At 37.4% G+C, this 27,712-nt stretch overlaps 1 protein-coding gene across 6 annotated transcripts; it reads left to right on the forward strand.

Moving 5' to 3' along the window:
* The first annotated feature begins 640 nt into the window (after positions 1–640).
* On the forward strand, positions 641–27,587 carry RHOT1 (ras homolog family member T1). Of its 6 annotated transcripts, none has more exons than XM_086473771.1 (21): positions 641–677; positions 4,483–4,541; positions 6,768–6,849; positions 7,831–7,874; positions 8,664–8,717; positions 9,081–9,133; positions 9,683–9,791; positions 10,329–10,430; positions 11,864–11,962; positions 12,407–12,515; positions 13,464–13,584; positions 14,258–14,342; positions 14,725–14,870; positions 15,487–15,587; positions 15,836–15,966; positions 16,300–16,383; positions 17,145–17,264; positions 17,602–17,804; positions 19,186–19,308; positions 24,792–24,935; positions 26,436–27,587. In XM_086473771.1, the coding sequence occupies exons 1-21, from the start codon at positions 641–643 to the stop codon at positions 26,551–26,553; spliced, it is 2,124 nt and encodes a 707-aa protein (XP_086329897.1). In that variant the 3' UTR covers positions 26,554–27,587. The 6 variants fall into 6 exon arrangements, with proteins under 6 accessions (XP_086329897.1, XP_086329898.1, XP_086329900.1 ...); XM_086473770.1 differs by lacking the exon at positions 641–677 and adding an exon at positions 4,266–4,344; XM_086473772.1 differs by lacking the exon at positions 24,792–24,935.
* The last annotated feature ends 125 nt before the right edge of the window (positions 27,588–27,712 follow it).

Raw genomic sequence — 27,712 nt, forward strand, 5'->3', positions numbered from 1 at the left:
TGGCGCTGCCTCGTTCGGCGGAGGCGTCCTTTCCTGGTCCGTCGGGAGAAAGGACACGACAGCACGATGAACTCGCTGGGCACCTCCAATTTCCCGCATACCAGTTGCGCCGTACTGCCCGGGAGCAGCAGTTTGTTATGGTTTGGATCGTAAATTACCCCACAATTTGAAAGGGAGCGCCTTGTCTCGCCTGGGCCGTGTTTCCATGCGCCGGACGCGCTCCCTCGGCTGGCGCACCGCTACCGCCCGCACCGTTTCATGACGGGACGTGAAATCTGCATCACGGCTCCTTCATGGCAGAAAACAGAGTCACCGTCCCCGGGTCGCCCGGAGCAGAACCCCCCTCGGGGGGCACAGCCGCACGCCGCGTTCCCCCGGGGCCCTGAGGGCCGGCAGCGCCAGCCCCCTCAGGGCGGCGCGCGGCTGTGAGCGCCCCGCGCAGCCGCACGCAGGCGCGCCGGCCGCCGCTACCTAGTCTGTCCCTCGCGCGCCGCCGTACGCTGCCCGCTTCGCGGTGGGGAGGAGGCGGCGCGGGGGGGGGGGGGGGTCGCGGCGTGAGGGGATCCCAGGCCGCAGCGGCTCCGCTTGCCCCGCCGAGCCCCATGTGACCCGCCCCTCGCCGGGGCCAGGGAGCGGGGCCATGAAGAAGGACGTGAGGATCCTGCTGGTGGGAGAACGTGAGTGCGGGAGGGGCCGGGCGGGCCCCGGGGCAGGGCGGGGGCCGAGGCTGTGGGGCAGGGCGGGGGGCCGCTGGGGTGAGGGAGCGCCGCTGTCGCCATGCCGCCGGTTGTCAGATAGCCCTGGTGCTGCGGGGCGGGAGGTCCCTCGTCCCTGTCCGGGCTCCTTCGCCTTGGGGCGGTGAGCCCGGCCCAGGGCGGCCGGGAGAGGAGGGAAGCCCCGGCCCTGCGCGGCTGGCAGAGGTCGGGGTTGGGCGCTCCGTGACCGCTCCGTGCTTTGGTTGCAGCGGCGGGAGGGAGGCGCCGGCGGGCCCGGGAGCCTGTGCGGGCGCTCGGCCGGGAGCTCCAGCTTCTCGCCTCCCTTCGCTGGGTACCGAGCTGGCAGCATGGAAGTCAGTTTGCGGAGTTGGCGTGCTTCTTGGACGGCCCTGGAGATGAAACGGGATGAAGTTCTTGCCCTGTATTTGGCCACGTCCTGTTTAAACTTTTTATTTATTTATTTATTTATTTATTTATTTATTTTGTGTGGGAACCAAACTTAAGTCTTCCCTATGTACTGAGTTTGGAAATCAGTGGCCAGATGTGCTCCAGGCGGTTATCAGTCGGGTGTTGTGTATTTGTGGCTAGGACAGGGCCAGGGAGCCCAGATCCCTGCTTCTGCTGTTAATTTACTGTATGACCTTGAATAAACAGCATGTACTTATATGCATGGCAAAGTTACAGTGGGTCTGTGCTTTTTTATATGTTCCCAACATTATGTCCCTAAGTTCACACTTAGGTACCCAAATAAGTGGCTGGGCTTTCAAAGATACAGCTTCTCATTGATGTAAATAGCTACAAGGAGGTTCTGTTTTGTCAGTTTGTAAAGTTGCTTGAGTTCCTCACAAGAAAAGAATACAGAGTAATTACCAAGTGTTATTAGTAAAATTACCTAATTATACTAAGAATGTAGTACTACTGACAAAGCTTTCCTGAGAATTGAATGTGTCATGTATATTTACAGTACAGTTTATGCAGTTATTTTATAGTGCAGGTTGGCTCTGTCTGTACTGCCTAGAAAGATCCTCTGTGCTCTGTTTAGACTTCTTTAGAGAGGAATCTTTAGGGAGTTGGTACTGTGCAGAAAGTGTTAAACCATTAAGCTTGTATTTGACTAGTTTTGCAAGACTCAGTTTATTTAGAAATTTATTTGTGTATTTGAATACACAGTTGAGTCCCTCTTCAGAATATATGCCTAGTTTACCTTACTTTCTTTGGTAAGGGCATGTTCTGAACTGGCTTTGTACAGTTCGCAGGTGTAACAGGTGCTTTGATTTGGCAGTTAAGTTCACAGTGTGTTCAACTGAAAGTTTCAGAGATACAGGTCTGTCAAATATAGCAACATGTAGTACATGGCACACATCAGAGACTGGGAGCATCTTTGTATTTTTGTTGGAATTGTAATGAACAGAAGGGAGAAATTTGTTTTACAAATTGTTAAAACTTGTCAGTTATGTTGGTAGTACTGTTTTGTATATGTGTCTTTTGTGTATATTAGTCTGAAACCAAAAGTTAGTCTAGACCACTTGCTAGATGGTAGTAGCAGACCATCAGATTCAGACTAAAATACCATGTGAAGACCTTTTGTTGTAAGCCTATTCCAAAACATTTTATATTTAAAGTTGATTTAGTCCTAGTATCTATGGTGCAAACATAATTTTTTTTTTTAATAATAGCCAATAATTTTCAGAATATGTTCAGCATGTTATTTTATGCAGCGTGACCTAGAAGACTTAGATAGGAGGAAAAAGATGAGTTAATTATCACAAAGTGCTGTGGTGTTTTCTTCATCCTAGTCAGCCGATATTGTTTAGGCTGTTATTTTTAAGACTATAAACAGAATTGGAAAGGCAAATGGTTGACCTAGATTCAAAAAAAATGTGAAATCTCTACACTTGAACCTATGGATTTTCACAAAAAAACAACTCTAGAACACTTGGAAAGGTATCAGAAGCTTATAAATACTGAGCATCTTTTACTAACCGACAGTCCATAATCTTCTATTTACAGTCATACAAAGTTAATGAAATGAGTTTCTATATCTGCAAAGCCAATGTGTTTTGTCACCATTTCAAATTAAAGCTGACTTAATCAGATGCAAAATACGCTGCACTGTTTTCAGTAATTATCTAATAACTGTACTTGCCTATCAGGAAAGTACTTATCTATGGAAATAGGAGAGCTTTTAAAGTTCTTTTGATTCTGTCAGGATGAAAGTTAAGATGTAGTTTATGCAGGAGAGCACCAGGCAATGTAAATTATGGTTTAGCTCACATGAGTATCTTTGAGGAAACACGACCACGTTGCTGTTAAGAAATTTGCATTTTACTGCTCTCCAGCCAATACCACTGGAGAAAAATTTACAGCTGTTCTCCCTGAGGAAGACAAAATTATTTCTCTCCGGGATAACTTTTTCTTTGCTTTTCATAATTTTGTGATAACTACTCTTTAACTTACCGTGATGAAGAGAAGCTGTTATTTCTGGATGTCAGAAAGCCCTTTGTTATTATACCAAAAATAGACTTGGATAAGTCGAATGGACTTTTGACTAGATCGCCAGTTCAGTAATGCCATTTTCTGCACAAAACCAGTCAGTCGTACAATTTCATCTCTTCTTCCTCCCATATTCAGAATTGTATACAATTAAATAGGCAAGTGTAAATGCAGTGATATCAGCAAAACAACTTCTGTCAGTTGGTGACATTTTATATTGTTTTCGGCAGAAACAGGGATACAGGCTCTGACTGATTGTGAGCAATGCCCTGGTTGATAAAACATGCATGCTAGCGAAGATGCTGTATGTTCAGGATGAAATAGGTTTTTGCTTGAATTGAGGGCTGTCAGAAATACACAATCCCAGATAATGTTTGAATCCGAGCATTTTGTGTTTCAAGAAATGTGTCAAAACCAAATAAAGCAGTGATAGTCTTTCCAGACTTTCAGAGCAACAGGAAGTTGACAGGTGAAGGTTTTTAGAGCAAGAGGAACCCTGGGAAAAGTTACCAACTCTTTAATTTTTAAATGGTCACATTAAAAATTCTCAAAACAAAGAAATCCAGCTGTGATACCAGAAGCCTGAACTTTGCAGGTAAACAGAGTCATTTGTTTGGTTGAATAGAGTTGACTGTTGAAGCAGAGTTTATATTATTGTTACTATTCTTGGATTAAGGAAACTGTGACTTTAGAAAGGTTGGTGGTTTGGGGTTTTTTCACTTTCGGTGCAAGACGGTTCATTTGTATAAAGGAGAATATGCTCTTGCACTTTCAGAGCTAGTGTGGGGAGACTTTGTCCACTGATGATCAAGCTATGTCTTCTTGTCCAGCTCTTATCCTTGGTGTAGCTTAGGGCTGAAGCACAATCATCGTATCATAAATACTATAAAAATAGTTAATTGCTATGATCCGTTCTTTGTTTCTATTTATTAAGTTGTATTAGTGCATTTCTAGTTTGTTTTGAATTTTTGTTTTGTTTGCTTAAGTGTTCTATGTTAAGGTTAAAACCTGCCAATTCTTTTATGTAAGACAGAGCAGAATTTGATTCCTTTCTGGATGAAATGCAGAAGTGTGAGATGGATCCCAAGGTTTTACAATAAAAGAATTATGAGAGAATTGCTGTCATCCGTATTTAGTATGTTTAAACAACAGGTAAAAAGCCTTTAACATGGTCAGTTGGAAAATGTTTTTAGTTTTCCATTTTAAGAGGAGATGCAAAGATTGAGTGTAACAAAACCAGATTATCTAATCTCTGTTTTTAATGCTTTTGCAGCCAGAGTTGGGAAGACGTCACTGATTATGTCTCTTGTCAGTGAAGAATTTCCAGAAGAGGTAGAGCATCATTATTTGTTTTCAAAGTTTTATTTCTATTTTGTTGTATATTTTTTTTCAAAGAGAAAGTTAATAGGCTCTGCTTTAAATATTTTTTCCTATTTAGAAAAAAAATTAAAGTCTAAAACTGCAGTGATGACTTTCGAAGGTCAGTTTAAATATATCACTACGTGAAGATTAGGAATTTAAATTTTGTTTAAGTTACTTTCTTATTTTTCACATGATTTATTAAACTGATTTTTTGATATCTGAGGGATGTTACTTTTTTTAAGCAATTGAAACTGGTCATAACTGCCAGCGTATTTCATCGTTAGCGATTCGTAAATGGGAAGGTGCTGAAAGAGGCAAGACCCTAAATTTTTTTCAAGTGTTGTATTTAAAGAGCGAGTCGATTGCCAAATGTCACATTGTATAACTTAAACCTAGCCGTTTTTTGAAACAGAGCGAGACATTGCCTTTACTTCGGTTTTTGAGGAACGTCTTACTGACTCATTTGAAGTAGAACCCACCAAAATCTCTTACTGCTTTCTTCCAGAATAGAAGTAAAGCTACTTCTACTTTTTATTCCTTTAAAAAAGCAGCACATAGTTCTCTTTATACCATAAAAAGAACTGCAGCTGCTGCAAATAGTTAAGCTTTTTACATGTAAACATGAATGTTTATTTCTTCTGATCACAAGTCTTAAAATAGATGTCATGTGCTGCTCTTTGAATCTACACTGCACTGTGTTTAATGCAAATCAGTAGGTTACCACAGTTCATGAGGCAAGATTAGATTGTTAACATAATTGAATTTAGTTCCTGATCTTGCAGGTAAAAAAGAGCTCCAGTTTCTGTTTGTTCTTAAATTGCTCAGGTACCCGTTCCTTTGGCAGGTTGGTTGTTGATGTATTTAATGAATTGTAGGCCTCTATTCGCTTCTCGGCTTCTTCCTGTATATAATCTATATATATTTCTATAATCTAGAATATTTCTCTAAGTTCATGCTGAGAGAAAAAGCATCATTTATAAATAACGCAAAATCTGCCTGAAATTATAGAAATAACGGTTAAAAAAGCACTGCATCCTTTGTAAGCTGCTGAAAGAGATGTCTGCAATTCCTGCAGGTTGGTCCTGCAGATCAGAGCTATATGGGTGTGTGTAATGGACATTTCAGACTTTGAAATAGTGTTTGATATCCTGGGTATTATCAGTAATCATTCTTGATGAAGATGTAAGTAGAGCCTGAAGCTTTACAAAGAGCCATTCTTTTGGTGACTGACTTCTTTTTTTTTTTTTTTTCGCTTTTTTTGATTAAAAGAAAACAAAAATATCATGAAAGTTCAGTGTCAGCAGGTAAAAGGTGATAAATAGCTGTGCATGAAGTTTTCATTAAAATTAGGTTTAAGTTGAGTCTTCCTGAATATGGATTAGTGTTCTCTGGAAAAAATATCCAGCAATCCTTGCTAGTTTACAGTATTTTTCAGAACACACTTTTTATTAGTATCATGTTTTGCTTTGCAGGCTTTTCTGAACTTAATGTTTAGCAGTCTGTCAGAAGCAAGGAATTTGTCGGGTTATGATGTGTAAAAATTGAGACTTGTATTTTGTCTGTCATGCTTGTTTGTCGTATCTTGAATTTATTTTTCTTTTTTAAACAACTCGTGCACTGTTCACAGGGGTAGTTCTTGCACTGATTTCATCAGGAGTAGGATCAGAATGTCTCGTGCAAAAATTAAAATGTTTAATCACAGATTAAACACTATTTGATGTGTCAGTAATGGCGTGCTAACACTGATGTTACTCTCCTGCTAAAGAATGTGGAGCCCTTCGAAGCAGTCGAATTTGATAATCCCCTAAATTTTATAACTTTTATTTATATGACATTTTTCTTTAAAGTAAATTGAAATTTGGGTTTTGTTTATAGTTTTCACTGTTACAGTAGTTCTGCATAGATGGTTGGGTGTAGTGAATTTGAGTTTTATAGAAGCATTCGTTGAATCCCTTCACAATATCGCTCTCTTGCGAAGCTTGTAGGAAGTTCCTTGTTCAGGAAGTAGACTAATAAAGAATGAGAACGTAGCAGTGACTTTCAGTACTTTGCAAAAAAACCCAAACCCAAAAGTACTTAAACTGCTAGTAAGTTGTTCTGTTTAAAGCTGTATGATAGTGCATGACTTTTTTTGACCATCTGGATTTTCTGGATTATCTTTAAAGACTTTTTCTTGCTGTTTCTTTACAACCCAAGGTTCCGCCACGAGCTGAAGAAATCACCATTCCAGCTGATGTCACCCCTGAAAGAGTGCCAACCCACATAGTGGATTATTCAGGTAAGGACTGCACTTACTGTTTGACTGGTCCGGTATGGAATTGTTTATCTAACTCAGTAGCCTCTTTAACAGTCGTACACGCATGGGACCAAAGCTACATGTAGGAAAAGACTAAATTAAAGTGGAAACTCATGGGATGAAACTAAATCAGATGGTGATGGCTGGTCTTACTAATTCAAAGCCTAACATCAACTGCTGTTGGTACTTCCATGAAAGATGGTCGTAGCAACATTCCAGTGAAGTTAGTGTTCTGTGTGTGACAGACATATTTACAGATTCTGATGAAGTGGTTACTTTCATGGAATTCAAAACTGTTTTCTTTTTCAGTGAAAAATTTACTAAGATGGAGGAGACTTTTTTACATACCTTATATTCGAGGTCTTTCTAAATTTCTAAGTTGGGTCACCTTATCCTTTAGTGTCAGTTTCATGTTTTGTATTTTTGTGCTTATGGAATAGATAAATAGGCTGAGTATCAAGGTTCATACGCTATATAAATACATGCAACTGTTGCACAGCTAGAAAAAGCCTTCTACCATTTATGATGGAAGCCAAGAGTTAGGCCATGTTAGCAGATACCTTCCTGTCTTCTCTCTCCCACCACTGCTGAGGAAATCTTTGGTGTCTTTATCTATTTGGAACAAAAAAATGATGGAAGGGGCTGTTGATAAATGTAAGGGCATGCAAACTATGACTCATTCCAGAGACAACCTGTCTACAGATGTAATTATTCCTCTTTTACAAAGCTGCTAAAAATCTTGTGTGCAACAGACTGTTTCTGTCTTGCGAGTTAATGGATCAATTTCATTATTGTTACAGCAGAAATACTCTTCAGTGGATTTTATAAAAAAAGTTTAAATAACAAGAGCTTTCACAAAGCAGTCTTCTGAGCGTTGTGGAATAGTCTAGTTCAGTTTAAGTTTTTCATATTTGTTTGCAAAAATGCTTAGCATTAATGGATGGCTTATTCTGTTGAATGCAGAAGCAGAGCAAAGTGATGAGCAGCTTTACCATGAAATATCACAGGTAAGTGTATTTTAGTGTTTACTAGAAAATAGTTTCTGCTTTTGGAGAAATATTTCCTTTTAAGTTCTCTACATTAGATGGGCTTCAGTTTGAATTGAAGAAAAAAAGCCTCTCTTGCTTTTTCTTGCATGGCGTTTTGTTTTGTGCCCTGCGCTGCAGTAAACCTTCCTCTATTTAAGAAAAGTAGGTACTGCCACTGTGCTGGTGAACTGAGCTTAAGCTTTATCCTTCAAAGTGAAAGGACAGAACCTAAACAGCATTTAGTCAGTAGGCCAAGGGATTGACAGTTTTTGTAAAGAAATAATCCTACCCTGGAAAGATCTGTTTCTCATTTTTCTGTCTGTTGTACTATTGCATTTATGAATGACACAGGGTTCTTGGTAATTTAGTAATTTCTTCTGTTTCCTATTTTCAGTTCTTTGAGCACCTTTGCACATTTTCTGTACAGTCTGTCATGTTGTGTTCCGTTACTGGCATTTAGTTTGGTACTTGAGTGGAGGCTGCAAATTATCATTCTTCAGTTTAGACTTCTTGGTAGCATAGGTGTCTCTGCAGGCATAAGCTGTGAACGTCACACTGCAAGACAGGCTTTTTGGCACTTCTCAACGTAAATAATTTGGTTTAAGCAGTTGTTGGACTGCATATAGCTTAAAATGTCAGGGACACGGTTTTTGACTAATGGTGGAATATTCTTACTCTGATGTTGTTATGTATGGTTCTTAATTGTCTCTGTTGCTCTAGAGACTCTAACCAGTGGAATTCCATGCCTTTCCTTTCTTTTCATTTTAGGCAAATGTGATTTGTATAGTATATGCTGTTAACAACAAGAATTCTATTGATAAGGTATGGTAAGACATTTTATCCAGTTATTGCCTGAGATGTAACTTGTGCGCTGTTAATTGTTGGCAAGCTGAAAACTGTATTAGACATGTAAAACGCATAAGATGGTGTTTGAGATGAAGTTTTTAAGAGACTGTACAGATGTGTTGCTGCTTCTGCTCTATTTCAACATCTGAATTTTCAGTCATTTCAGTCATCTGACAAAGTTGCTCATTAATCAACTCCAGTTTTTATTTGTTTCCTCCTTTGTGGGTAATACGTGCCTTCTTGGGAAAGAAGCAATAGCAGTTGTAGTCAAACTTGTGCATGGTTCCGTCATTAAATTTGAAAATGTACTTTTCATGTTTGTTTTTAACCCCACTTTAGGTAACAAGTCGATGGATTCCTCTCATCAATGAAAGGACAGACAAAGATAGCAGGTGCATAAGTAAAGATGAGAAGTGTGAATTAGGCTGCACGTCGATGGGTGTCAATGGACAGTGTTGAGGATGTTAATTGTTTAAGAAAATCAAATTCTAAACTTAAAGTTTTTATAAGAAGTCCAAGCAGCAAGAGATTTAAAGTATGTAGGTCTGTTACATATGCCAGCAGTGCTATTTATTTTGAATTTCATGGGCAGTTTTTACCAGGTGTGTTTATATTTGTTATGATATAAACTAGTTTTGGCTACATGGTCTGTATAGGTTTTCTACTGATGCTGGTTTTGTGTAATAATAATACAATCAGTTACTTTTGTGTTTAGCTGTGTGTTTTTTGTAGTATCAACATGAAGTACATTTCTGTCTAAGTGTATATCAAAACAATTTACTTAAAACTGCTGTCATTTAGTTTTGCCTGTTGGCTGCCAGTGATACTTAATTACATCATGAAAATAACATAATGGCTTCTGGTGGGAGGTAGGATGCTAAATCAAGATAGATCTTTTTATCCCTCTGTCTTTAAAGCTCTTAACCTTTTTTTGTTTTCAGGCTGCCTCTTATATTAGTTGGAAACAAGTCTGATCTAGTGGAATATAGCAGTATGGAAACTATCCTTCCCATTATGAATCAATATACAGAGATAGAAACATGCGTAGAGGTATGCAAGACTTTCTGAAGTTAGAATGAGTAACAAAATACATTCTTGCCAAGCATGTATGGCAACTTTTTAATAGAAAAGGTGATTTTTTTTTTGTTCAAAATAAAATATTCAAATATAAGTCATTATCATGGCGAGTTTATATGTTAGTTTTCTTTAGAAAAGATTACACTGCTGTATAATCAAATGTTACTGTCAAATTCCTCTAATATTTAGAGCCTACTCACATCCTTGCCTTTAGCACTTGTGTTAAATTCAGTATTAAGCCAGGCAGGTTTCTGCGAAGTATTAAAAATGGAGTTAATATGTGTGGATGTGCCTCTCTCTTCCTGCTCCCCCCAGTAGATACAACTTCTAGTGAGACTTCCTTTATTAATTACTGAACAGATACAGGGGCTAGATGTCTTTTTTTCCAAAACCGCACTGTACCCACGAGAGGGGGCTAGATCTTTAAAAGTTTGATGCTTGCTTAAATTTCAGAAGAAATCACCAAATAGTCAAGAAACTTTCTGATCAATATAAGGATTTCTCTTTCAGTGTTCAGCCAAAAACTTGAAGAATATATCTGAGCTATTTTATTATGCACAGAAAGCTGTTCTACATCCTACAGGTCCTCTTTATTGCCCAGAGGAGAAAGAGGTATTTATACATAAATTCTAAGAACAAATGATACAGGGGGGAAAGTTAATCACTTTCCTGTTCTTTCCTTTTCAGTGGCTTTTGGGTTTCTTACTGTGTTGTGTTGCCACCACCCCACCTCCAAATATCAGGCATTATATTCCAGAACCATGGTGATTCTTTTGTGTTGTATTAATCTGATCTGTCTTTCCTCTTCATTCAAAACAATGAAGACAGGTTTTTTGTTGCCCATGTGAACTACTAAGTAAAATGAGAAGCTTTGGTAATAGATAGAGGCCAAATGTAGTGTGAACAAAATCATGTGTTCAGTTCAGTTCTCCTTTAGATATACATTTCCCAGAAACTCCATTTATTTTAGGGAAAATACTCCAGACTTGGCTGATTTAAGGGAAAGAACTTTTCAGAGCATCTTGTGAGACTTTGGCAAAAGGGATAAAAAACAAGTGACAAGGCTGGCTTTTAAGTATCACAGGTAGTTAGCTGAATGTATTATGAAGGAGTATGTTTTCTTTAAAAAACATTAATTTCATGGGCAAATAGAAATAAAATCTCTAAGCGCAACCCCCGTGTAGCATTGGGCAGTAGGAAACTTGCTTCAGTCATAAATACTTTGTTAAGTAGAGAACCAGAGAATAACCCTGTTTTGATTTCTTCCATCAGAATCATCTTTGAGTTAGTAATGTTGTGATAAAATTGTTGTGCTGAAATCTTTTTGGTTTTCCAAAACCAATCTCTATGCAATCTGTGTGACCTCTGTGGAGAGAAGAGTCCATCATCACTGTAGTTGTGGGGAGAGAATTACCAGTGTCTGTTTTCCTTCGCTTGGAAGGTATCCTAGCAATTCTTTTGTCATAGAGATAGTCCATATGATCAGTGCTTTGCCTGGTAGATGAATGAGCCCTGTGAAGATTTTCAGTATTTGATGTTTGAAGCCTTCTGAAGCTGTAGTTGAAGTGGTGAATAGAGGTAGTGTGCTTGTTTAGAAAGAGTTGACTGTAGTTCTAGAGCTGTTTATTTTTGCCCCCCCCCCCCCCCCTAAAGTGTTGGGGGGGGGGGGGGGGGGATCATTCTGTTGTGTTTTAAAGCTTTCTGTAGCAAGAAGACTGCATTTAGAGAACTGATTTTTTTTTTTTTAAATAACTAAGTAGTGCCAATTTCAGCTTCTGAAGAACTTGAGGCTTTTCTGATAGTTGACTAGAAAGACATTTAATGTGGAATAATTGCTTTAACGTTATGGATATACATTTGCTAGATCAGGACTTTGTTTCCTCTTGCTTTTTATTGTTGTGTATGTGTGTATGAGTGTGTCTGTTCTAAAAATGTAAAATGAAGGCTAATATTTGTTTTAGCGTGATTGAGCTGCCTGATGTCATTCAGTGTAATCTTCTTATATTCAAGCCTAGAAAGATACTGAACTTTCTTTTATTCCTTAGATGAAACCTGCCTGTATTAAAGCACTCACTCGCATTTTTAGAATTTCTGATCAGGATAATGATGGTACTCTCAATGATGCAGAGCTCAACTTCTTTCAGGTAACTCTTTTGCTTATCTTTTCACCATGCTTAATGGTTGCACTATATAATTCTAGAAAAATAAGTGATTGTTTTTGAAGGAACAGTAGTCAGGTGAATTGTAAGGGTACTGGGTCTAAATATTAGAAGTCTCAAATGCAGCATAAAAGGGTGTATTTGTAAAAATGGAAATAGTATTGATTTTATTTGTAACCATTGTTCAGGTTTTAGTTCAAGAGCAAGATAAAAAAGAAATGTATTTACATGTACAAGCCCCAATTGTATTTAAAAATAAATAAAGTTTGTTCACCTTTATTTCCACTAAGAAATTGGATTGTCCTTTACTAGCTTATCAATACGTTTAAGGCTGCATTTCATACAGGACTTGCTGTTTGTCCAGCTTAGTAGCCAGTGGTCCTAACATGCTCTTTTTGTTGGGTGTTTTTTTGTTTTTTTTTTTGTTAGAGAATTTGTTTTAATACACCACTGGCACCTCAAGCTTTGGAAGATGTAAAGAATGTAGTGAGGAAAAACCTGAGTGATGGAGTTGCAGATAATGGATTAACATTAAAAGGTAAGCCTTATTTAACTCTTAAAAGATATGGTTTTATACAGTTGATAGTCATTCTTGCATAAAAAAGCTAGTCTTTTGGAATATGATCTCTGTTTTGAGTCTTTTAGACTACAATAGCTGGGTATAGTGGCAGTATGATAGCAAAGGATGATTAAGATGGGGAATAACGGGGTGAATAAAATAAGATCTTTCTTACTTCTCATTACAGAGCTTGGAATCCAAATAAGTATACTGATTTGAAAGAGATTGTCTTGTAGATAAATCTGTATCTTGTCTTTAGGCTCACTGTCTGCAACACTTGTCAGCAAGGTGTGGTGTCTCTCAGCATTTTAACAGCTATGTTGTAGAGATCTGCTCAGAGCATATGGCAAAGGTGAAGGGAGAAAAACCATTTTCTTTCTGAGCATCAGTGTAACTGCTTTGCTTGTGGAGCTTACATATGTAATAAGACTCGTGAGAAATTATAAAGAGTGGGAATCTTGAGGCGTAGCCTTAGTAAACAGTGAAATCTCAGTGTTCCTTAAGCCCTGGAAAGTGCTGAACAAAAATCCTACCCAGTTATTTTGGTACAGGAAAACTAAAGGCAGTTTTCCATGAGACTACTCTCCGGGCCTCTTGCTAAGGCTTACCGTTTTAAATTGTTGAAAATATTATTTGCTTTATTTTCCTACAGCTAAGTTCTTCTAAAATGCTAGTACTGAAAGAAGCAAACAACAACAGAAAGCCAAGTGGGTTGTTTTAAGGAAACTGTTCTTTGAAGGACGCTTTTACAAATAACATGATTTCTGAACCTTCAGTCTGTATGTCAGTAACGTTGTAATGTCACCTGTGTATGTGACAATCTGTACGTTTATTTCCAGCTTTTATGTTTTCAGTCTGATTCTATTAAAAATACTTGTAGGAGATGAAGCATTTCAGGGCCTTAAGATTTCATCATTTGATTTTTAGGTTTTCTTTTTCTACACACACTTTTCATTCAGCGAGGAAGGCATGAAACAACTTGGACTGTTTTACGTCGATTTGGTTATGACGATGACTTAGAGCTTACACCAGAGTACTTGTTTCCTCCGTATGTATCACTTATTTTAGCTTTCTTTAACTTACGTGCATTTAATTTATGCTGCCTCCTGCTTTGGCAGGAGGAAAAGGTTATTGTGATGTGTTTGTTTAAGACATTGTTACATCAAGTTTCTCCCTTACTTTATGACCTACCAGCCAAAATCTTTGTGTGACTGAAAATTACAGAGGAAGAACTCCTGTCTCTTGTGCCAAATCATGTACTGCTATCTCCCTTTATAAGGAAGGTGACAAAAGAGACTCTTAATTCAAAACTGGAATATGAACCTGAGCGGTTGCTTACTGTATGTGGCAACACATTAGAAAAGGCTTGTTGGTACTGTCATAGCGCTTGAGATCCTTCGAGAATCCCTGCATTAAAAAGTTATGAGATCGATCAACTCTGTGGCTGCTTCTACATAATTTTCCATTTAAAAAAACCCACAAAAACCAACCAAACCGAGCAAAAACCTGATTACTACATCTATCATGTAATACAAAATATAAAGATGCTCCTAATAAAAAGTATGTGCTTTGATCTCTTTAAAGAGAAATTATTAAAACTAAATGCAAAGGTCAAATACCAATTGTTGTAATTCAAAAAGTCTGTATTTTGAGTTTTAATATTATGTATTTCATAAACACACTTAACACTTCTTGTATTTGTTTTTGTTTTCCATAAACAGGCTAAAAATTCCTACTGACTGCACAACAGAATTAAATCATCATGCGTACTTATTTCTTCAAAGTATTTTTGATAAACATGATTTGGTAAGCTTTTAATTTGAGAGTGTGTGTGTGTCCTTAAGAGCCTTAGTTTGCTAGCAGTTTTGCTAGTAAAAAATGTCGTTTTGTCATTGTGTCATTTCATTCAGAAACTGGCTCTGGCTTAAGCTCTGCAATCAAAACTAGCCTGCTGTTTATATTTCTGTATGCAAGGAGAGTTGGCAGTTGTAGTTGTGCTACCAAATGTTTTTCAACTAGCTCATGTATTTAGTTTTACTTAAAAATAAAAGAACAACGGTTAAAAAGAAAGCAACTCAGTTTCTTACAGCCAGCTTCTTGAATCTTGCAAGCGTATGGCAAGAAAATAGCAGTTTAGAATAGATGTGAATTAAGTGATTTATGTCTGATGTTGTATGCTTGTTTTCAGGATAGAGATTGTGCTTTGTCTCCTGATGAACTGAAAGATTTGTTCAAAGTCTTCCCTTATATGCCATGGGGACCTGATGTTAACAATACTGTTTGTACAAATGAAAGGGGGTGGATTACATACCAAGGGTTTCTCTCTCAGTGGACGTAAGTGTGATATGTTACATTTTAGTAGTTGGGAACTTTCGGTATGATAGTGCATTTGTAGATGCTTTAAAATCTAGTAGAAAGAGTGGATGTTTAATAGTTGAAAACTGACCGAAGCAGTCATGTTTTTATAGCCATCCAGTGGCCTAATCTTCAGACAATTGTATAACCTGTTCAGGATTTGGCCAGTATTTAGTGCTAACTACCAAGAAGTGTCTCTTCAAACTGTGGAAATCTCCCTGAAACTTGTTAAAATACTTATTTCTTTGTTCTGCTCTTTAGAGATGGTATGAATAATGATGTTCAATAATGAGGTTTTTTTCCTATTGAAAATAACAGCAAATGAGGAAAACATTATTTGCCGAGGAAAAAAAATAATGGTGTAGGTTGGTAGCCCTCAGCAAGTACTGCCTTCATAGTGTGTTGCTGACTATTAAGACTGGTAAAGTTGCCACTGTTTGCCTTCAGAATGCTTTGTCTTTCAGTACTACATAGTGCCAGGAATAATTCTGTCATGTCTGTCTGGAGATAGGAGGACAAAATTGTTTCAGTACTATAAAGACTTGATATCACAGGTGCTAACAACTTAGAACCTTCTTTTTGTTCCCTCTGCTAGACTAACCACATACTTAGATGTACAGCGTTGCCTAGAGTACCTGGGTTATTTAAGCTACTCGATACTTGCAGAACAAGAATCTCAAGCATCAGCAATTACAGGTAATAAAAAAAAATGCTGCAACTTAGGAATTTAAATTTAGAAATCTGCTTAACAGTAAATTATTTAAACAAATGGTCTGTCTTTTTCCACTTGTATTCTCTTTTTACTTTCTGCTCAAGTAAAAGCTTTGATTTAATATTTTTGATTAGTTTGTGTGTATTTTAATGTAAGTGGACGATTATTTCGTGTTTTCACATACATACATGAATGTGCATCTTGTGAAAAATATTTGTGTTTTTTTCAAAAGTAACAAGAGATAAAAAGATAGACCTCCAGAAAAAACAGACTCAGAGAAATGTTTTCCGATGCAACGTTGTTGGAATGAAAGGCTGTGGGAAAAGTGGAGTTCTTCAGGCTCTTCTTGGAAGAAATCTAATAGTAAGACACCTTTTGCGTATATTGACCTATATATGCTTTTGAGTTAAGGTTAAACACCAAACCAAATTGATCTTGGAGCTTTGCTGATTTTTACTGAGTTTGGAGAGTTCTATGAGGGGATGTAGAATTATTGGGAAGGGTGGTTTGGGGTTTTTTTGAGCAAATGGACAAATGACTGTTGCATGCAATAATTACTTTTACATGCATTTACTTGCAAAATAAACCACAGATTACTCTAACTTTCATTCATTAATAAATGGAATAAAACAACTGTTCAAATCTAACTTAAAGGGGCAAGTTCCTGTCGTCTAACCTGGAATTCTGCATTTTCAGAGACAGAGGCAAATACGTGCGGAACACAAATCTTACTATGCCATTAACACAGTCTATGTATACGGACAGGAAAAATACTTGCTGGTAAGGTTGCCTGATTATTGATTGCATATGACTGGTTAATCATAAAATTCAGTGAATTATTCAGAGCCTTCTGCAAACAAATGTCTCTTTTAATTGTTTCTTCTTCATAAATGTCGATTACCCCCGACTCCTTTTCTTCTGGTTTTACATGTTGCTAGGACCTTAGACTGAACCAGTTCAGGACCTGTTATTTTTGAAACCTTGACCTAAATTGTGCAGAAATCAGTCCATTATGGTTATGCTGCAGGGCATCAAATTACAGCACATGATAAATTGTCAGCAAGCAATCTACCGATTCAGTGGAGAAGAATCTGCCATGTAGGATGATTAGGATGGCTAAAGTTAATCTTCAGTGGGTGAAATACTTCCTCTAAAGCTCATTCAACTGTAGTTTTCCTTTATGATAATATGATACCTTTCTTTGTCTTCCAAAATCTAGTCCTCTGCTCTGTAATTTTCTTCTGTAGGATGAATGTCAGTTTCTATAGAAATCCAAAACTTTGTGTTAAAGTAAATGTAACTTTTTATGCTGAGGTTGTGATTGCTGCAGATGTGATGTTAACAGCTCACATGTGTTGGCTGTATGGTAAATTCCTGCTATTTTTTTTTTTTTTCATTAATTCTGCCTGTTGTCAGTCCATTAGTTCTAAGGATACATTAAAAATGAGATATAAAAATGATGAGGAAAAAGAAAATGATAAAATTCCTTTAACTGCACAATGACAAAGCTTTTGTCCCTCTCCGACCTTCTTTCTTCCCAGCTACATGATGTCAGTGACTCTGAATTTTTAACTGACGCTGAGACCATATGCGATGCTGTCTGCCTGGTGTATGATGTCAGTAACCCTAAGTCCTTTGAGTACTGTGCCAGGATTTTTAAGGTTTGTGTAGTTCATATATACAAACCTTTAAATTTATGTATCTTTTAACTGACAAAATGTCCAGTGTCAGTTACTGGACCTATACAAAAGTTGTAGTGTTTAAAAGACTTTTTATTTGTGAGTGCTGGTTATATATGGCTGATGCATTAAAAATGCAGTTTGGTTATTTGTACAAAGCTAGTATCTACTTGTCTGTATAAAATACTCTACTTCTAGAATTGACTGACTTCAGTGCAATGAATTTATCTTAACGCTGCTGCAAACAGTTCAACTCGGGCTATTCCAGGTTGAATGTATCATATAATGTTTCTTTCACATTTTGTCTTTAAATTTGCAGCAGCACTTCATGGATAGCAGAATACCATGCTTAGTGGTAGCTGCAAAGTCTGACTTGCATGAAGTTAGACAAGAATATAGCATTTCTCCTGCTGAATTCTGCAAAAAACACAAAATGCCTCCACCTCAAGCCTTTACTTGTAATACAGTTGATGTGCCGAGCAAAGATATCTTTGTTAAACTGACAACTATGGCAATGTATCCGTAAGTACTTGAGCCATTATATTTTCCATATTGCATGGGTCACGCACACTACCACTGCATGTCATTGTTAGCCACGATGATGGAACTGCCTCACTGAGATTTAGCAACAGAGAGACATAAGTGACTTGAGTAGAATCTTCAGGTTGTTTCAAACTGAGAAAGCTGGTATGTACCAAACATGTCAATCGGTGTCAGCTATTGTTGCTAAGGTATTTTTTGAAGAATACGCTGCTTCATTCAGCTCCTGTTGCAAATTCCAATGAATATATAGGGTTTCTGTTCTGTCCTTACTGTGGATGCATAACTCAATGTGTCAATATTCGTATCTTGGTATTTTTGAGATAACTTGTAAATAAGTTGTGCTGTAATCCTTATTAATAGCTCGACTTGACAGTTGATTAAAAATAATTACACTCTTTAGTGAACAACAGTTCCCCCAATGCACTGCTTGAAGCTTTTTTTTTATTTTCAGGGTGTTTATTACTATGGGCTTCAGTTCATTGATCTAATAGATCTTATATTTTTTAGTAGAATTTCTGTAGAAATGCCTTTTGGGCTTCAGATAGAAGGTAACTTAAGCTCACATTCTTCTTCACTACATATCTCACTGTTGCTAAGCTCACTTTGCATATCTTTTTTTGGTGGGTGGAGCTTTTAGTATGGTGTTGAACTACATAAATATTACAGCAGATGGAGTCTAGTATGACAGCTGACATTTGCTTTAAATTAAATAGATTTAATGTCACTTTCACCCAAAAGAATAGGATTTTTAAAAAATACTTGAAATTGAATTTACTGAATTAGATTTGTAAAGCTTTTAAGTTGTTTTTGTTCTCTTGTATTTATTTTGTAGCGCTGGAATACTGGGAAACGCTAAAGTGTAGCACTGACCAAATGTCTTGTCATATCAATATTCCTGCTTCTCCTTTAGTTTTCAAGCATGTGTGTTTGTTAGGGTGGGAAAGGTAGAGGTAACTGTCACTCTGTAAAGTGTGCATTCAAAGTGGTAGAAAATGTGGCTTACTTTCCTTTGAAAAAGGGGTGTTATCTATTGCTGTGCAGACATACTCAGAAGCCTTTAGATGCTTTCCTTACAAACTTCAGTAAATGCAGCAAACGTTTTCATTCATGTTTGTGCTTTGCTATTAAGATCTGTGTATGGTGGTAATGCCAAAATGTGCAAGACGTAGAACATCTAACCTTAAAATTCTGCACAGCTGTAGTTGTACCCTTGCTCCCCCAGTGTATTTTTTTTCTCCTCTCCTTACTCATTCAAATGTACCTTTTATTCCTAAATTTCTCTTGGTTGTGGCACAGTCCTAATGTGCACCTGATTTTATGAGCAAGATTTCAACTCCTGTCCTTCTGTGTGTTTTCGCAGCCATGCCCGGTTACGCTGTATGTGCGCCTGCAACAGGTGTACATTTTGCATCTGTCAGAACTTCCTCAACTCAGACTTGCTGCAATCTGTAAAGAACAAACTCTTCACTGCAGTTCTTAACAGGTCCTTAACTTTATTTACTAGGTACCAGGTGTGCTTTTAAAATAAAGGTTTTTTGAAAAAGCAATTGGTAACCTTATATACTGCAGATTTTTCACTCCATATCCACTAAATAGGCAGATACTTACTTTAATGATTGTTGTAAAATTGTCAAACTTTGTTTAACTTGAAGGTACTTTTGGTCTTTCGAGCTTAGTCCAGTGATTTCTTTGGAAGATTACCAATTTGGTAATTGATTTAGGCACTTGTTGATTGCAAAAATACTGTGGAGAAATTAAGACTGTGTTTTTAGGGAACTAGTAATGGACATTAATTGGTGTCTATAAATCTGTGTAATGGGTCTCACTTGAGACTTTATAGGTTTGTTTATTATTGATTAGAGGTAGTGCCTCTTAGATATCAGTTGCACAACTGTTTTCACAAAGGCACAGCTTGACTATAGCAGCATCGTATAACATATTACATGTTTATATTTGCTAGTTGTTTGATATTTGGGAATTCATAGAATTTCTGTGTGTGTGTTACGCTTGGTTTGCACAAAGAGCAGATATTTTGTGTGTAAAAAACAAAACAAAACAAAAAACAACCTAGAGCTTTTAACATCCAATTCCTCTCTGAATAAACTGCAACAAGTAAGGAGTGGTAAATGGTTAAATGTTTGCAGACACTTTGGAAAAAGCAATTGGTAAAGAGAGATAACTGGTTTTCAGCGTTGAAAACAGTCTATACCTTGTCTTGTGTGTGCTGCAGGCAGATTTTGACACCTGTGATTTACTAACACCTCAGCACTTGTCATCTCACCCAGCAAATGGGAGTTCAAACCGAACAATTTTTGTAGCGTAGTGGTTCCGTCCTTTATAGCCTTCTTGGAAGCGTATATGATAAATGTGATTCTTGGAGGCAACTATGATAAATGAGTTTATTTGAAGGCCATGGTTGGAATATCCTGACATGCTGCTGGTCCATGTATGTTACTACTTTTTACTGTTTTCGGAAGTAGCTGCTGCAAATAAGAGTGGCTGTCTCCTTGAAATGCAAGTTACACACACATAGGAGGCCAACTGATACACCCACCTACAGTGTTGAGCATCTGTGTGAGATACCACTTTAATCCAAGATAAAAGTATTAACTGCAGAGTGAGAGTTCAGAGGAGGGTGAAAAACTAATTAGCTTAGGAAAACACTGTGAATGTGAGTGAAGCTGTTCATGCTGCGTCTCTTCTACAGCAGTCATCCCTTAGATGAAAATTCCTTGAAATAGCAACCTCTTTGCATGTTGTCACTCTAAAACTTCATTCAGCAGTCACTGCTAGAAAATCCCAAGTCTTTATTATTGAGGCTGCAGTCACCTCTGTAATGCATCCTCATTTTTTAGGTTGCCACATTAGCTGTCATGGCTTGTTTCTTTCTTGTGTGGGCCTGTGTTTTTTTTGAGCCCTGCATTAGAAATTGCACTTCATTCCTCTGCAATACTGTCAAGGGCTCGAGGTATTGAAACCTTTTTATGGAAAGTCTCGGGATGCTGTCTTTCCACACCTTGTCACTAGATAGTGTGGAATAAGCAAAGGAACCTATTACTGCCTGGAAAAGTCTGTAATTCAAGGTAAGGAGAATGCTTCCTAGGCTTTTCCACTGACCCTACAGAAAGGAAAAATTATTTGCTAGTCTCTTTGTCTGTAGTCATTCAGTTAGCCACTAGGGCTTTGTTCCAGGTTTCCAGCACACTCGCCATCTCACCAACTCTCTTCCTAGTTCGCTCTTCAAGGGTGTTCCCTTACTGCATGTATTGCCACAGGTTATTCACCGTTCAGTACATGGACTACTGTATAACTGCACATGTGGTAGAGCTGAGATAAACAAGAGGGAATAGCTCTTAATTGTAGCCTTGGGAGGGTAGAGATGGTTGTCTTGTTTAAAAATGTTAGCTCCTTAGATTTATTTTTAATCTAGTGATTTCTGATTAGATTAGAGAAAGCATTTGAATCAAGAAGGATTTTCCGATGTAGTTACATAAATAACTTCTCTTATTTTGCCTTTACAAGTACTTACCATTAGGTCAGGTAGCTGGGCAAAAGTTAGGTAACTGATGGGTAAAGGAGGTTTCTCAAGAGTGCTTAGTCTCCCAGTCCTTTCCTATTCTGAAGCTTTAGACAGTGGAAGTAGGTAAAATGAAATTTTTCAGATTGGACCCTTCCTGTATTGTTTGTCGCGAAGTAATGCTTAAACACTGTTACCAAGGCAAAATATAGTATCACATCTGAATATTCATTCCCACCTTATTAATTAAAGGAAGAACATTGGCTCTATGCAACTGAAAAACCTATTCATGCCCACCTTCAGCTTCTCTTCTATGGACAAACTTCAGAGACTCCCCTGAGGGTCTGTAGGCTATCAGAAAGGCAAGTTGGACAAACATGGAAGCTCAGTTTGGAGATGTTTATTGTGCAGGAATGGGATTGTTGGTTTGAACTACCCAGGATCACACTTTATTGGTTCTTTGAGGAAGAAGGCACTGCCTTCAGAGCACTACACCTGCATGTACGAGACTTGTTACTATCCTGTAGTATTTCTATATTTTTAATTTGTTCTTTCCTTTAGGTGTTCGTTTGTATTTGTCTGGCTGGTACTTAATCTCTTTTTACTACATTGTTTTACCTCTTTTTAAAAGCAAGGTTTCTGCTTACATCATTCTAACACTTTCTTTAATGAGCTTGGATTCTTGGTTGGTTTGGTTTGGTTGGTTTTGTTTTTTTTGTTTGTTTCTTTTTTTTTTTGAACTCCAGAGCATCAATTTTAAGTGTGTTTTTCTGCTTTCTTGGTTCTAAATCATTCACTTGTTGCCTTTTGCTTGTACAGTAGTGGCATTATAAAACATGGTTGTTTGAGGAATTATTTGTAAGATTATTTTTTTTAATGAAAACCTTCGTTCTGTGAAATTAAAGTTAAGACAATAGTTTAATTTCCCTGTAATAATGAGAAAGTGTTAAGAGTATAACTCAGGATTTATTTTTCACTATGTGCAGTGTATGCAGATAGTTCTCAAAACTATGATATATTGCCATTACATCTAATTGCAGAAATCTGTCACTATACTTAGGTGCCCCCCAAATTAGGACAGTATAACAATATTTTACTTATCTATTTTCTTCCTTCTCTAAACTGTTTAGTAGTGAGTAAAAATTTGCATAGCTGCATCCCCTGATTTCTTTCCAAATAGAATATATTGAATTGGCATTTTACATTCTTTTTAGGTTTTGTAGTTAATAAGATGCAGTTAGAGCTTTTCATGTTTCAGATGACTAATGCACAGGGGAGAATTCTAACTGCTGGAGTTGGTTTGCATCCTAGGAAAGTATGTGCCCAAAGGGAAGCTGCAGCAGCTTACGCAGTGGTTTTGGAATTCAGTTGCTTGTATTGTATTGTTAGAACCTAACGTCTGTCACGGCAGGCTGCTGCTGCTTGCTGGCTGCATTAACTTGCTTATAATTTTGGTGTGAGTAGCCATGTGACTAGCCTGTTGGCCTCACTGCTGTGCTTTGAAAATACTTCCATAGTTAATACAGGAATGTTTTTGAACTTTTATAGTTAAGGTTAAACCTTCCCAGACTTGGGATTCTGCTGCTGACATGGGGGGAAAAGTGTCGGTATTGGCCCACAACTCGGCAGTTTTCTGTGTGTACCGTGACAGGCATGCTCAGTTAACCTCTTGAGAAGTGCATGTTGCAAACTTCTTGTGAGTTGTTAAAGTCTCTTATAAGAAAGACTGTACAGATTCCAAAGATCTTATTCAACAAGGGACAAGTCACTTGGCTCGCTGTTTAGGGTAGGTTGAATAAAATCTCTTTTTTTCCAAAGCTTGCATTAAAATCTGAATTTTACGCCAAAGGCAAAATTTCTAGGCTTTCTTATATGTGTGGAACTAGTTGAAAGTTTGAAAGCTAGTTATTATTACTAATAAGCAAGAGTTTCAAATACAGCTTCATTTATGAAATGCAGTCCTAACTACTGCTCTGTGGGTGTGTGTGTGGATGTGCACATCCACATACATGTTTTACCCTTGGAGAGAATAGTTTTTCTAATTCAGAGTTACTCTCTTATTAGCAAGGCAGTAATAATTTCCACCACTGGTGAAAATTAGTTTCATAAACACAGCTACACTGCAGTAAAATTTGAACATTATTTATATCAGTATGTTTTGAGATACAGCCTCCTTCATGTCAATGAACCTGTGCTGGAAACAAACATTAATCCTTTTTTATTATTTCAGACAGCTTTTTTTTTTTTTTTTTTCCTTTAATGGCAGCTAAACAATACTAGGGATCAATGTGGGATAAAGAACATTCAAGGAAGAAAAATTGGAATTTTTTTCAAAGGTGTAAAGCAATTAGACATCCATAGCGTTCTGAATTTCAGTAAATATTTTTGGACTTGGGATTTTTGGGCTGAGGTGTTCAGAGGGCCCTAATAATTTCTTATTGAAGTCAGTAGATTTCCTTGAAGTTACAAGAGAAATCCTTGCCTTGATTTAGTTCCTTTATTTAAATTAAAGAGTTTGTTATTGTTAGGCTTAGAAAAGGGATCAGATTCAATTTACTCTCCCTTTAGACATGAAAAGAGGATATTATCATGACTAACAATATATTAATTGTTTTTAGAAGGATGAAGCGTGCTCAGCAAGTTTCTTCTGTGCCATTAAATATGGACATGTGCAAAAGTCAAATCAAGGCAAATTATAGATAGGAATCAGAAAATCTATATGTGAGAGAGAGTGCTTTATGAGGCAGTATCATTTGCAATTTAAACAGTGATTTGCACATTTAAAGGGATGGGTTTTTTATATTATAGAAATAGTTGGGCATTTGAATTAACCAAATTAAACTTGAGAGTTGTTAGTTATGCCAACAGAGCTTGTCACATAATCTATTAAAATCGTTACATACAAGTGATTTATTTTACATATACAGATAAGTTTTGTAATTTACAGATCTGAAGACAAGGGTTTTATAGTCTTTTACTAAAAAACCCACCACATGTAGTGATAAAATACGGTCTTTAATTGAATTATCAACTGTAATGAGATGTTGTCAGTTTTAAGGCTGATGTGTTGGAGTCATTCCAGCGTGTTTAGCACAGGTACTCTAGCTCATGCATGCGGTGCAGGAGTATTGCAGTGTCTTGTGGACACGTGAAAGTTGAGGCTTTGGAGATGGAGTGGGAAGAAATTCAGTTTCTTAAGCAGTTTTCTTTGTCCTTAAAGCAATGCCATTTAGCTACATAAAATCATGTATTTTACTTAGCTCATCAAAAGTGCGAACTCCATTTATTTGTTTTTCCCCAAGCACTAAGTTTTTAACAACTGCACAAGAATCAGGGGCTAGATGGCTAAAAATTATAAATTCTCTGGGCTTTGTTATTTGAGCATATTTGAGACACTTGCTGTTGTTGAGCTGTGCTATGAACTGCAAACTGTGCATGTGTGTAAAAAGGTTAAGACCCTACATAGATGAGTTGGGGGCCATGCTGTTAGCAGACGAGGAGAGCAGTATTATGCAGCAGGTGCACGCCGTCAACTTTGTAGAAGATTCCATCTTCATGGAGTCATCTCTTGGTCCACGTTTACTTGAAGACAGGTAACAACAGCCAAACTAAGGTGACCTTGCCATTCTTTTCCCTTTCTTCCCATCCGCAAACCACTTGACATCTAGTTTGCAGAGAATTTGCCAAAACTAGCTGTAGAAGAACTAATGCTTGCAGGAATTAATGATTTTGATCTGTTCCATAACCCGGCAAGAGATTCTTAAATAAGATTAGGATTTTTGTGACCAGCTGCGTTTTGCTGTTTGTGCACCAAAGAGTCTGTTCTTGAGCATGTGGTATGGCATTACCTAAATGGCTTATATTGCTCCTGCAAATGTCTACTAAAGAATATTCTAAACTGGTTTTGTGTATTTTGATAGCAAGTAACAATTCCTGCTTTATTAAACAGCTTGTATGCTACAGCTCTGTGGTCACACTTATGAACTCCCTTGTGCACCGTGTATGCGTAGGATCTCTGTATGCTCCATGTACTTAATACTCCTGCAGCTTTCACTGGGTAACCCATGGTGATTAATACAGGCTAAATAAAATACATAGACTAGCGAAGTTCTGTTATAAGTTCCATCTTAAACAAAAGCAAACAAACAAAAAGCCCTTTACTATTGTTTAGGAACTTCTTGTGCTTTGAATTATGCCATTTATGATAACTTGTTTTAAACGATAGCTCCTGCTTTATGGTAAGCTGTCATACTTGAGACTACTTTTGAGGATAACTAGCTGTGTTTAACTGAGCATGCTCACAGACTTGCGATATTTGGGAGAGTTGGGTCATTGGCTGTCTCTACTGTCATGCAAGATGTGGCTTTTTATGTCATACAGTCACTTCATACTGTTGTTACATCTGGTCTTTTTCTGTTGATGCCATTGTCACTGCTTGTTTCACTAGCACTTTCTCTTAGCTTTCAGCTTGGTATTGGGTGACTGTTTCTATTGCTGTTCTTGTTGACTGTACTGGGAAGAAAGGGATTTACAAATGGTCCTTTTGTTTCTAGCTTTTGGAAAAATATTACTTGCTACTTGTCAGTAAACTTTTTTTTGAGGGGGGAAGAAGTATGAAGTAGATATTCAACAGGACTGGAAAGTTCTTCATGGAAAAGCAGAAATACGCAAACTTCACATTTAAAAAATTTTAAAAAAGGATTTTGTTGGACAGAGTTGTTCTCACTGTGGGTTATTAATAATTTACTAGCTATTTTTGTTTTCCTTTTCTGAATGCTTCCTGGTACTCTCAAAGACGACACACTGCCCTCCCCACATTCATGAGTAATGATCTGCTTCTGCATTTCTCGTCAGCTGTGTGAGCTCTCTGACTTTAGTGAGATCTAATAATGTGATCAGGGCTGCAGATCAAATACTAAGCTTTTAAGAAAAGTAAAATGACTATATAAGTACTCATAAGGCTGCATTGTAAGCTGCTTGCGTGTGACAAGTGTAGTGATGAATTTCCAAAAGCAGAGTAGTTTAGCACAACTTGTCTGATATTCCTGTCATGGAATTAACCTGGTTTTGTGTGTGTGTGTGTTAAATTTTAGGCATGTGACACAAGCGGACCTCAAGAGCTCTACGTTTTGGCTCCGAGCAAGTTTTGGTGCTACTGTCTTTGCAGTTTTGGGTTTTGCTATGTACAAAGCATTATTAAAGCAACGATGATCTGAGAAGAAGCGCATCTGGCCCTACCAAATAAAAACCCCCACTTTTATGTACATTCTGAATGCTTTAAATTCTGCTAGAAATATTTATATATGCAGAGTTACTTTATTAATATTTGTAATTCATGCGTAAGATTATTTTAAATTATAGCTCTAATACAGTATTGCATAATGTGTGGAAAAAAAGAATTGCATCTTATCAGCCAGCGAAAATGGCTTGTGAGGCCAAAAGGGAATTTGTTGTAAATAATCTGTACATATTAAAGCAGTAAGACATTGCTTCCCAAAAAGCTATTCAAAATACTGTTCTTAGATGTTTCACCATGGTGACCTACTAGTGTATAGTTGAAATTCATTTTCAGTAGAGTAGGTTCAACTCGAGGATCATTCTTCCTCAAGGATCCCTTATTTATTTCACATTCATCTGAAGTGACTTCATCTTTTTTGGACTACAAGCTATACCAGGCAGAACTTGTGATTTTCATTCTTATCCTTTTTAACTGATGAACGGATTTCCCCACTAACCATGTATTTCAAGAAGAAGTCACTGTTGCTGTCCTGGCCTATGATTTTGTATGCTACATGACCAGTGACATATTTAGCAGTCAGATTTTTCTTTTGAAAGGAAAAACGTAAACTTCAAAAAGAAACTGCCAGATCAACTTCATATGCTGTGTGTAATTCATGTTTTTCATTTTTCACTACGTTGTGTTTTATAACCCTTATGAATCAGATGAACAAATTTGTATATTATAAGTGTTTATAATTGGAAAAGTGTTGCTGTTTAATTTCTCACATCTGTCAATCATACCTGTTGAAGGCTGTGGATAAGATAAAACTAAAATAGTACACAGTGCCTATTCTACTGTAGTATGTTAGTTGCATGGATCACAGTGCATTCTGTAACTGGCTAGAATTACCTATAGACACAGCTTTTTTAACGATCAAGTAAATCAAACATTAATTCTTCATGGCAAACCTATTTTTCCATTGCTGGCCTTTTCAAGTATTTCAATAAAATAACTGTGTACTGTGTTTGTGTTTATCTCTTTCTCTTTTTGTTTTTTCGCCCCTTTCCCTGCCTTGGAAGGTGATCCTTGTAAAACCTTGTCCTTTATCCAAGAGAATACTGTCAGTGCCTTCAGTTGTTGGAGCTTAAA

This window comes from Leptosomus discolor, chromosome 15 (assembly GCF_034619465.1).
Source record: "Leptosomus discolor isolate bLepDis1 chromosome 15, bLepDis1.hap2, whole genome shotgun sequence".
Lineage (NCBI taxonomy): Eukaryota > Metazoa > Chordata > Aves > Leptosomiformes > Leptosomidae > Leptosomus > Leptosomus discolor.